The following is a 10883-nucleotide window of genomic DNA, read 5'->3' on the forward strand; positions in this document are numbered from 1 at the left end:
AATAGGTACATTTTAGATCTTTATCTGATACAAAGTTAATTTCAGGTCCTTATTTGAGAAAATTGATCCACTCCGGATCCTTACTTGGAATTTTCCCTAATTTATATCTAGAAAATTTCATGAGCGAAGAAAATATTTTCATTTATTCATTTTTGCAAGTAATATAAGTGATTATTTTTAAGAAAACGTTTTCCAAATCAATTATTTTTCACGCAACATACATATCATGAGTGAATTGATTTTTTACTTCGTTAGATCATTTACATCATGACAAATTTGAGGAGAAGAAGAAAGGCAAAGACAAATGTAGAAATACCCTTCATGTAGTTGGGAGACTTTACCCAAGAAATGGTTAAAAAAAAATGGAAAGATTGGAACATGGGAATATATCTGATACCAATACGGACTACCCATTTCAATTGTTGTGCTTTTCTGAAATTGCATACCTATACAAGGGTTCAAGTTTCAATCGATATTTGCGGAGTTGATTGGATGCACGTGGAGCCGTGTGTAATTTTTTTGAAAATAGCATTTCAATCTAGAAAAAATGTGAAAAATTATGGGTAACTTTTTAGTTTTAATAGTGAGATACAGGTATTTAACAAATATAGGTTTCTTATATAGAAAAAACACATATTTGTCTCCCTTTTAGACTTCCTAAATTTACATTTCTTTCCTTCACATCTCGACAAACAAATTTTATCTGTTTCAAGGTATTGTCTTCCCTCGTATCCATGAAAATGAATATCTTTTTTAATTAGACATGTTTGATTAATCTCACGAGACACTATTTAACAAAGATCATTAATAAATGGCCATTAACCGGCCCGTTCTTTCCTCATTTTTTCTCGCCATTGCAATCCCCAAATTGGCCTTACTTTTTCGAACCCATCATGTTTCATGCCAGACACTACACGTTTCCTTTGGACACGCAGTCATGTCGCATTACGCATGCTTTAAACCTAGTATGAATGACGATATATTATTTAAAAAAGAGTCAAGATATTAGAAGAAAAAGCGGATGCTAAAGGGAGAAATACCCGCTAATCCAATCGAAACGATGGGTCCTTATCAAACTTTTGCAAACTTTTCCTTCCTCTTGAGGGTGCCTATTTAGAATACGAATATTAAGCGCGACCGAGATTATCAAGATGGGTTAGTGTCTCGCCATCCCTCGCGTAAAAAATTTCCTCTGACTCGCCACGACCCGGTCTCTTCCCCACAAAACAAAGCGCTACTCCAGCTCCAGCTTCTCCAACCACTCTCTCTCTCTTTCTCTCGGTGCGGGGAAGGAGCTGGGTTCTGTCGAGGTACGCACTTCGTCCGCTTGTTCTTGGTCTGGATATTTGAATTCGCTGGAGTTGAATGTTTTCCGGGTTCTGTTTCTTGCCTGCTTAATCTGATTGAAAAGCTCGCGGCTTTTTGGATGCTCGGGCTTGAGTGACCGAAAGCTTTATCTGGGTATCCCAGTTTGTGTATGCTCCGTTTTAATATCGCGGTTTTTGTGTGTCCTGTCGCCTTGTGATCCGCTGGATATATGCATAGGAGTGTTCAGTATGTCAAAACTCTGAAACTCCGGCCGTCGGATCGGTTGACTTTCTGCACCTTCTTCTGTGTGCATTGGCACTGTGGGGTTGTGAGGATTTATCCGGGGAGGATTAGAAGGGGGTCTCCCGTGGGGCGTCTGTTGTTTCCGGGAATTCTGACCTGGTGGTGGCGGCGGCGGCGGCTTGGATTGTGGTCTTTCTGGTCCCAAGCTCTGTTTGGTGAGATCTTGTGGAGTGGATGGGTATGGATCCTCGCTTTAATGGGTATTCCGCTTCTGTGGCCGGGCTTTCATTGGATAAGCAATCGTTGCCGTGGTTTGCGGATCCGACTTTGGTTCCTGGAGACAAATTGGAGACCAATGGCTTCAGAGGAGGAGTTCAATACGTTTCATCCCCTGTGGCGACACAGATTAGTGGAGCCCCGAGTGCCTCGAATTCATGTATGACCCAGGAGGAGGATTCGCCGGAAGATTGCGACTTCTCTGATGCGGTTTTGAGGTACATAAGTGAGATGCTTATGGAAGAAGATATGGAGGAAAAGAATTGTATGCTTCAAGAGTCCTTGGACCTTCAAGCTGCTGAGAAATCTCTTTATGAGGCTATCGGTAAGAAGTATCCTCCTTCGCCTGAACCAGTCCCAAATAATACCTATCTAAGTGGTGAGAGTCCCGAGGATGACCTCTCTGTGAATAGTTATGGCTGTTTAATGAATAATCCTCTGGTATCACATTCGTGTGAGAACACTTCCTTGCATCAAGTGCCGAGTCTTTCATTATATGGCCTTTCTCAGTCATCTTATGCATCTTCCAATAGTGGCGTCGGTGGTATGGATGGATTTGTAGACTCCCCCGCTAGTGTTGCTCAGGGTCCTGATTTCAGTGGTGAGAGTCATTCCATTTGGCAGTTTAATAAGGGAGTTGAAGAAGCTAGTAAGTTTCTTCCTGGAGGTAACAGGTTTTTTGATAATGCGGTGTCAAAAGGGTCCTTAACTGAGTCGAAGGTAAGATCTAGCAAGGTGGCAGCCAAGCTAGAGAGGAAGGATCATTGCGAGTGTTCTCCTAATGGATCGCGGGGGAGGAAGAATCCCCACAGAGGGGATGCCGATCTTGAAGAAGAGAGGAGTAGCAAGCAAGCTGCCGTTTTCTCTGAATCACCACTCCGATCAGACATGTTTGATAATGTGTTGATTTGTGATGAAGATCAGGATCACATAACTGTACTTCAAGAAACCTTGCAGGATGGGAGGGATACGGTAAATATGTTGCGCAATGGGCAATCTAAGGGATTAAAAGGTGGTAAAGGACGTGGGAGAAAACAAAATGGGAAGAAGGAAGTCGTTGATTTGAGAACTCTCTTGATTAATTGTGCACAAGCAGTTGCAGCTGATGACCATTTAAGCACAAGTGAGTTTTTGAAGCAGATTAGGCAGCATTCTTCTCCTTTTGGGGATGGAAATCAGAGATTAGCTCACTGCCTTGCAGATGCGCTTGAAGCTCGCCAGGCTGGCACGGGTAGCCAGATCTATAAAGGTCTCATTAGCAAGAGAACTTCAGCTGCCAACATTTTGAAAGCTTACCATCTTTTCCTAGCTGCTTGCCCATTTAGGAAGCTTTCTCACTTCACTGCAAACAGGACAATTAGGAGTGTAGCATCAGATTCCATGAGGGTCCACATTATTGATTTTGGTATTCTTTATGGTTTTCAGTGGCCAACGCTTATGCAACGGTTCTCATCAAGACCTGGTGGACCCCCAAAAGTTCGGATCACTGGGATAGATTTCCCCCAACCTGGCTTTCGGCCAGCGGAGCGAGTTGAGGAAACAGGTCGGAGATTAGCAGCTTATGCTGAGCTTTTCAAAGTCCCATTTGAGTACAATGCAATAGCAAAGAAATGGGAAACCATTCAGGTTGAAGAACTCAAAATTGACAAGGATGAGTTACTTGTTGTTAACTGTATATATCGCTCAAAAAACTTACTCGATGAATCGGTAGCAGCTGACAGTATGAGAAATATGGTCATTAAATTGATAAGAAGAATCAATCCAGATGTTTTTATCCACGGGATTCTCAATGGATCTTACAATGCACCCTTCTTTGTTACACGATTTCGGGAGGCATTGTTCCATTTCTCTGCACTTTTTGATATGCTCGAAACTCTAGTTCCCCGTGAAAATCGGGAGAGAATGCTGATCGAGAAAGAAATGTTTGGTAGAGAGGCTTTAAATGTCATTGCTTGTGAGGGTTGGGAACGAGTTGAAAGGCCAGAGACATACAAGCAGTGGCAAGTACGTAACCTGAGAGCTGGGTTTGTGCAGCATCCTTTTGATCGGGACATCGTGAAGATGGCAACAGAAAAAGTACAGTCAAGCTATCACAAAGATTTTATGATTGATGAATCTGGCCGGTGGCTATTGCTAGGATGGAAGGGCCGGATCATATATGCTCTCTCTGCTTGGAAACCTGCCTAGTTACTTTGCCATCAAGGGTTTAAGAATGGGGTTTGACAATGTTGGGCACACAAGAGTAGATGGAATACCAAGGCGAGTTTTTGTTTCTCTATGTTTTATCTCTCTCCTGGAACCTGCTTTCGTTACCTGTCCCTCTACTGGCACTTTCGTTTGATATTACCTTGTTGAACTGGCAGGTAGATGATACAATCTGGTGAGTTTGTTCAATTTGCATAACAGAAGATGTAGATTTAGAGGTCGAAGTCCTGCGGAAGAAGATGGCGTAAAGGCAGAATTTGTGCCTTGTGGTCTTCCACAGGATCCAGTACAAAGAGTAAAGGAAACAAGTGAACATAATTCGCAAATTTTAGAGCATCTTCCCTGAATATGGACATGCTCATTCGCAAGTAGTTCGTGCAGTTGATTCTAACCCGTCCCTGAAACGCTATGGTGTTGCTAACAGCTTGGTAAATACCTGGCCATCTTTCGCTGTTTTAGTTTATTAGAAAGTTGTTTTATGTTTGTTTCGAATACAGGGTGCCATCCTTTAGTTGGTCTGTAGCTTGAGGTGGGAAGCTCAACGGAGACTTAGGAGGAAAGGCGGTCACTGTGATCTTGCGCAGATGTCTCTGATTTGTGCGGTGTAGAGTCTCAGCTGATGAATATGAGCAGGCTTGGAATTTCCCTTGTATCCCGTCATCATGTTTTCATGTAGAGTCCAAGGATGGCACATTGATTCCAAGGGGAGACCCGCCTCTCTCTGTGATGATTTTCCTTTCTGGAAAATTCGACGCTTCCAGTAGAAAGTGTATGAAATGAGTCGAGAAGAGAAAAAGGAATTGGGCCTGGGGAGGGGATAGAACACCGTTCGTGCAATATAATAATACGAAGCAATCTGTTGAAAAGGGACTAAACCCAAGTCTTACGGGAGAAATCCAAAAAGTACCCTCGAAGTGGCGGCCGTTTCTTGCACTTACCCCAAACTTGCCTTTATTGAAAAATTACCTCCTGAATTCAATCAGATTGACTCCGTGATCTCCTTAGATTGGTGCTCTTTCCTCCAAATTTTCCACGAATTTGACTTCGTTTCAAAATGTTCCGTGAACCTGACCATTTCGACGATCCAATAGTCTTCTTTGCATTGAAAATAATGGCCGACCTATGAACATGTACTTTTTTTGGGGTCAAATAATGAACATGTACTTGTCACGTGCATGTTTTGCACCTTTTTTTTTGGAGTATTTCGGTCCAAAAATCACTGTAACTCCAAACCCTAAATCGAGTTTAAAATAACCAGCGACCAACCTCATCCTCATGCCATGCACTCTAAAAACCACCTTATCGGGTTTGCAAGTCCTTGATGTTCTCAACTCTATTTGCACACTCGCAGTAATTCTCCATTTCCAATTTTTTTCTTCTCTATGCTCGAAGAGCCCTGGCCCTTAAACTTTTTGATATGTGAAATTGGGGCAAATTAAAGTTTTTCAACGTTTTTCATGAGCACGTGAGCGGCATGGAATTTTTTTTTTCCTAGACTAAAATTCCTTCTAAAAAGGAGCGGAACATGCAAGTGTCGAGAGCGTTCGTTGATCGGCCATTGGCTCCAAAGGCGACAAGTCAAGGTTAATTTGTCAGATCAAAATGATCAAGTTCATGAATACTTTGAACCAGCATCAGGTTTGGGAGTAATTTAGAATAACAGGTGAGACCATGGGGGATTATTGATGGGGACGGCGACGAGGATGGTGATCATGGTCCTTGTCCCCGCCCTCTGAAAGCTTCTCCTGTGACCGCTCCATGCCCTGTGCGGGCAGGGCGGCGATGCCTCCTCAGAGGCTCAGACCGACGGGACAAGCTCCAGCTTTTATAAAATAGTCCATGTCGGACAATTGAGAAGATGGAAATCCTGAATAGATTTGTCCGACGTTACTTACCTAGAGAACTTCTCGAGTTTGCATCTGTCATATTCTCATTTATAGATAAGAAGTATATTCAGTTTTGAAAATATCAAATGGAATTAATTCATCGATGAAGGCAGGATATGTTGAAATTAAGTTTTCAGGAAATTTTGAGAAGCGGACGCCACTGCCGAGGAATTTTGTGAATTTTTCCCTACCAGTTTGGTCCAGATCTTACCAGGGGACAAAGTCATTCCCATCGTTGGACAAACTGCGAGTTCAGCCTAGCAATTTTGTGCGACTCTCACAATAGAATCATCTGCTTCCAGGATGATTAAGGTGATGCACTGAAGCCTCTAAACAATAGTACTTTCTGGAGATTAGTTCAGACAAGCAAATTCAAAGATGGTAGAGCAAGAGTTGCCATGGAAAGTGATCTCAACAACGAACGCATGGCTGGAAGAACTGAACTCGCAGCAGAACCCCCACACCAGCTACCTTAAAACTGGTTCGACTTTGCAAGATTTGCGCCTCCAATGCACTGTTTAAACAGTCTTATAAAGAGAGCTTGTGATTTCCAATATAGTGTCTTTCATGTCATGTGTAATCAGTGCATTGAAATAAGAACCTTATTTTTTTATTATAATATGGTTAACAAATGCCTCAGGAGCAACAGGTTAACAAGACCCTTGTCGCAGATGACAATCATCTTTGATTTTGCTTCCCTTCTTGTCTGTCAAAACGAAAAGCGACTTGTCCATTTATGATATTTTACAGATGGAATAATTAAGTCCTTTCTTCGTTTCCCAGTGTCAAGAAATTCCATTACTACTATTGCTCTTTGACAGTCTGGAGCTTGCAAAATCCTTCCCATTGGAGATGGCAAAAGGACCCTGGAGGGTTTATGCGATAGGTACCTGACATCCAGCAAGCAATGGCATGAGGATGTATCTGTTCCCCAATCGCATTTCCTGATAGTTCCATAAGACGCCAAATGATACACTTCGTCAAACAATATAATGGACCATGCGATCAAAAAAAAAAAAAAAACAATATAATGGACCATAAGCATTCAATATTAGCTGCAATCATGAAACAGGAGGGCCAAAATAATACGCATCCCCCTACTCGAAGACCTGCACAGGAAACATGCTCATCAGTGTTCATGTTTTTATGTCCAACCGGCACAAAAAAGGATTTTCTTATCAGACGGCTCATCGATCCTGTTTCATAATCTGTGATATGGTTTGATAGCACACTTCCCCCACTTTTGTTGACTCACTCTCGGCCGAAACTTACTTCCATAGAACTCTCTTGTGCGATATTGGTGCCAACTTAAGCAGTCTACGTGTTGTAAAGGGTTTTCCTCAAATAATGCCTGAAAGGCAACAAAGGGGGCAGCCATTCTGTTGTAATACCAATGCAAAAGAAAGCATTATCTAGAGTTTCAAAGTTTCATCCCCCTGTTGTCCGAGACATTTATAAAAATGCTGGAGAAACAGTTCTCTCAATAAAATTAGCAGAAGATCTACAGAACATGTCATGAACTTGCTTTGCCATCGTTTTCCATAAGATTTAACAAAAAAGAAGGGGATGCAGAAATTCTGTAATATTATTTTCTTTCAGTAAGATCGGCAATGTGATTAACTACATTGGTCCAAGGATAGTTCATAATATGCAAAAATAGGATCTAGGTGCTTGAACTATTGCAAAATGTTCAATTAGGTTCCTCAACTTTCTATTCAGTGCAATTAAGTCCCTAAACTATATATTTTGTCATTCGAGTTGGCCCTTCTATTAAAAAGAAATGTAGATGCTAATGTGGCTTTCAAGTTGCCAATAAATGTTGATGTGGCACCCTACTGACATCCAACCAAGCAATTAAAGACTTCAAAAATGTTTCTTTTTTTCTGTTGAGAATTTTAGGAAATTGAAATATGGGAAAAAAAAAGAAAAAGAAAAAAAGAAAGAAAGTGCAAAACCAAAGAAGGGGATGTGGTGGCGGAGGCAGCACCCATGAACCAGCCAGGATCCCTTGCTGAGCTCAGGCAAACCTGGTGTGGCCGATGCCCGCCGCCACTTCCCCTCGTTATCCTTTCGGTCAATCTCCAAGTACAACCGATTTGAAAATCATCTCGACAATCTCGACCTTGCTCTGATTCTCCTGAAACTGAACATTTAAGCTCATCACATTAGGCAATCACCATCTAAACCAGAGTTCCTTCATTCTTCCCTGTAAAATTGCCTGATGTAATCTCCAAAGATGAGAAAACAGAGCTTCATCAGCAGCCTTCATGCTTTCCTCAACAGAGAAAACAGCACTTGGCAATTTTCAAGTCTACATACAAAGCTTTGAAGAAAGAAACAGTGGTGGACACGCAAGAAAGAAAGCAAATTCTCAATTACCTTTGCATCCATAACCCTTCTCCAAGTCTTCTCGATTGAGACTCCAAAACCGACAACTCTTGCAAATTCGAAGAAACATTGAGATTTTGCCCCAACTTCACCATGAATTGAATTGACATTAGACACTCCAAGGAGGTGCCGCCATCTGTGGCCAAATCAAACACCGACAAAGATCAATGGACCCTCATTGGTGGCTGAGTGGCCTCACCTCATCGCCCAGTCACCACCTCCCATCTTCGTTCTTCCCCGTCCACCCTTGATCTCTGTTATGTTTTTATTTTTTGGCTTTTCTGTTATTAGCTTTTTGTTTACAGCAATGAGTTGGAGAAGCATGCCAACGTGGTTTGCCATGTGAGCATCTTCGTCCATAGATTTGACTGAAGGACCAACTTGAAAAAAGAATATATATTGTATAGGGACTTAGCTGCACAAAAAAGAAAAATGAGGGACCTAATTGAATATATAGTAATAGTCGAAGGACCTCCGGTGCCTTTATCCCCTAGAATATTACTCCTATTGATGAAACAAAAAATCAATCTAAAGTCAACATTATGAAATAGTGAACCACAAGATAGATATTAAGACTTGTTCGCCCAAATTGGAAAAGACTGCAACTCCCAGATCCAATCTCAGAGACAGGCTAAGCCAAGTTCCCTCAAAGATGTGGAAAATATGCCTGTTGGCCCAGCAGTAAATATAATGAACTCTCATTCTTCTTCAGATGGACGTTGTTCACCAAACCAGCGCGGGGGATCAAATCCAGATCCACCTAGCAAAATGAACACCTGGGGAAAATGAAAACCTTTTCTACCTACATTTATTATGGAGAAAGCAAGAGCTCAACCGAGTGCACCCTACTTTTCTCAATGAACAGAAAGCATTGCGAGCTGCTGATACAGTGTACAAAAATGAATCGTGTGAATGGCATCAAGGGCACTGGTGGAGCCCTGCTATATCGTGAAGTTTATACTTTCCAGATACTCAAATGAGTTAAAGCACAACGTGAAATTAACACACAAAAGAGAAATTATCTTATTTCATTTCCAAAACACACTAAAGCTTAAAAAGAGCCTTCAGATAATAAGGTGCTCAAAAGGCAATTACCAAGAGGATTGCAACGGCAGAGACGCCAAGCCGTCAAGACAGTGCCCTTGACAACCCCATATTTCTTGTAGGCTTCCATTGAGTACTCGCTACACGTCGGCACGTATCGACAACTATTCGGCAGAATCGGTGATATTTCCCCTAACAGAAGACAATCAAGTAAAAGGAAAGAATAATCTTTTTTCAATCTTCATCCTCGACATCCAATTCAATGAAAACACCCACCTTTCTCTGACTCCCTCCATGCCAACAACAACATCAAGGAGCGACAAAGAAGGTGTGACCGACGCATTGAACTATTTAACGAGAGCAGGACAATTGATCAAACACCTGAGATGCAAGTGGAGAAACTCACTCTTGTAGAACCTGAGCATACTCAACGCAGCTTTAACTCCTGGACTGTCCGCCTTGCTCTCTGTGTTCCGCGACCAAAGCACAAAATGAACGTGAGATTCACAGTAGCACAAGAGTACTTCGACTCAAGCAGAGAGAGGGGGTACCTGGTGGATTGCTCGAGTCGGAGTTGCTCCTGAGCTCGCTAGTAATCGACTGGAACTTGAAGGAAGTTCGAAGTTTCAAACGAGGGTTTCGACTCAAGGGACGAATGGAGGAATGGGAATTAGGAGAAAGGAAAGGAGGGAAGAACTTCTGCGAGTTCAGGGAAGCGACGACCGCCATGCGAGACCACCCCACCTGTGCCGGAAGTCGAATGAAAGAGATGGTGCTTGTTATGTTTTTCCGTTGGGGGAGAAAATTACGAAAAACCCTCGCCCCTTCTCGCCCCTCTCCACACCACCCTCCGTACATAAATGCGTGGGAGATTTTTGGCCGTAAATACGACGAAAATGTATATCGTCAGACTAAAAATAATATTAACATTATGAAAAGCCTCAAATTAATACATTCATGATAAATTTATCTCAAACTAATCATTTTACTATGAAGGACCATAAACTAGTATATTTGTGACACATTCAACTTAAGTAATCACAAAAAAAAAAAAAATTGATACACTTGTAACAAATCTATTCTAAATTAATTTTTTTTACTACTAAAAACTTCAAACTGATAATTTAAGACAAACATACCCTATGTTAAGTTGGATTAATATGACAAAAAATCACAAAATTGATATAATTGTAATAAACAGAGAGTAAAATCCTAAACTGATATATTAGTCGACTGTTACATGTCATTTAACTTAGTAATTTGATAGTAAAATTTAATGAAAACTAATTGAAATACAATTTGGAGTTTTTAGTGGTAAAAAAATTAGTTCTAAAATCCACCTTAGCTCTAAAGTCCATAAGTCTAGGTATATTGCTAGCTCACCTTAGTTCTAAAATCAAATTTCTTTTCATGTGGATTATAATTCTTGATTTAGTTGGATAACCCCAAACAACAGGTCTTATAAACTAGGTTTGCTTCTCATCTACAGTATAAAATGAGTCTTTAGAATTACCTTATTAGAAACCCTGTTTA

The 10883-nt window shown here is 41.2% G+C and overlaps 2 protein-coding genes across 6 annotated transcripts; one reads left to right on the forward strand and one right to left on the reverse strand.

Annotated features, from left to right (window-relative positions):
• The first annotated feature begins 1100 nt into the window (after positions 1-1100).
• On the forward strand, positions 1101-5036 carry LOC104436646 (scarecrow-like protein 9). 2 transcript variants are annotated; one of them, XM_010049500.3, is made up of 3 exons: positions 1101-4086; positions 4191-4460; positions 4530-5036. In XM_010049500.3, the coding sequence occupies exon 1, from the start codon at positions 1786-1788 to the stop codon at positions 4012-4014; it is 2229 nt and encodes a 742-aa protein (XP_010047802.2). In that variant the 5' UTR covers positions 1101-1785; the 3' UTR covers positions 4015-4086; positions 4191-4460; positions 4530-5036. The 2 variants fall into 2 exon arrangements, with proteins under 2 accessions (XP_010047802.2, XP_010047793.2); XM_010049491.3 differs by having other exon boundaries at positions 4191-4927.
• A 1554-nt stretch (positions 5037-6590) lies between these two features.
• LOC104436626 (UPF0161 protein At3g09310) lies at positions 6591-10142 on the reverse strand. 4 transcript variants are annotated; one of them, XR_001987045.2, is made up of 5 exons: positions 9902-10138; positions 9757-9816; positions 9402-9542; positions 8298-9066; positions 6591-8061 (listed from the first exon to the last, which is right to left on the reverse strand). XR_001987045.2 is itself a non-coding variant. In XM_039303375.1 (4 exons), exons 1-4 carry the CDS (start codon positions 10077-10079, stop codon positions 9051-9053), a joined length of 411 nt encoding a protein of 136 aa, XP_039159309.1. In that variant the 5' UTR covers positions 10080-10142; the 3' UTR covers positions 6591-9050. The 4 variants fall into 4 exon arrangements, 2 of the variants coding, with proteins under 2 accessions (XP_039159309.1, XP_018729053.2); XR_001987044.2 differs by having other exon boundaries at positions 6591-8136; XM_039303375.1 differs by having other exon boundaries at positions 6591-9082; positions 9902-10142.
• Between the last annotated feature and the right edge of the window lie 741 nt (positions 10143-10883).

Source organism: Eucalyptus grandis, chromosome 1 (assembly GCF_016545825.1).
Source record: "Eucalyptus grandis isolate ANBG69807.140 chromosome 1, ASM1654582v1, whole genome shotgun sequence".
NCBI classification, from domain to species: domain Eukaryota; kingdom Viridiplantae; phylum Streptophyta; class Magnoliopsida; order Myrtales; family Myrtaceae; genus Eucalyptus; species Eucalyptus grandis.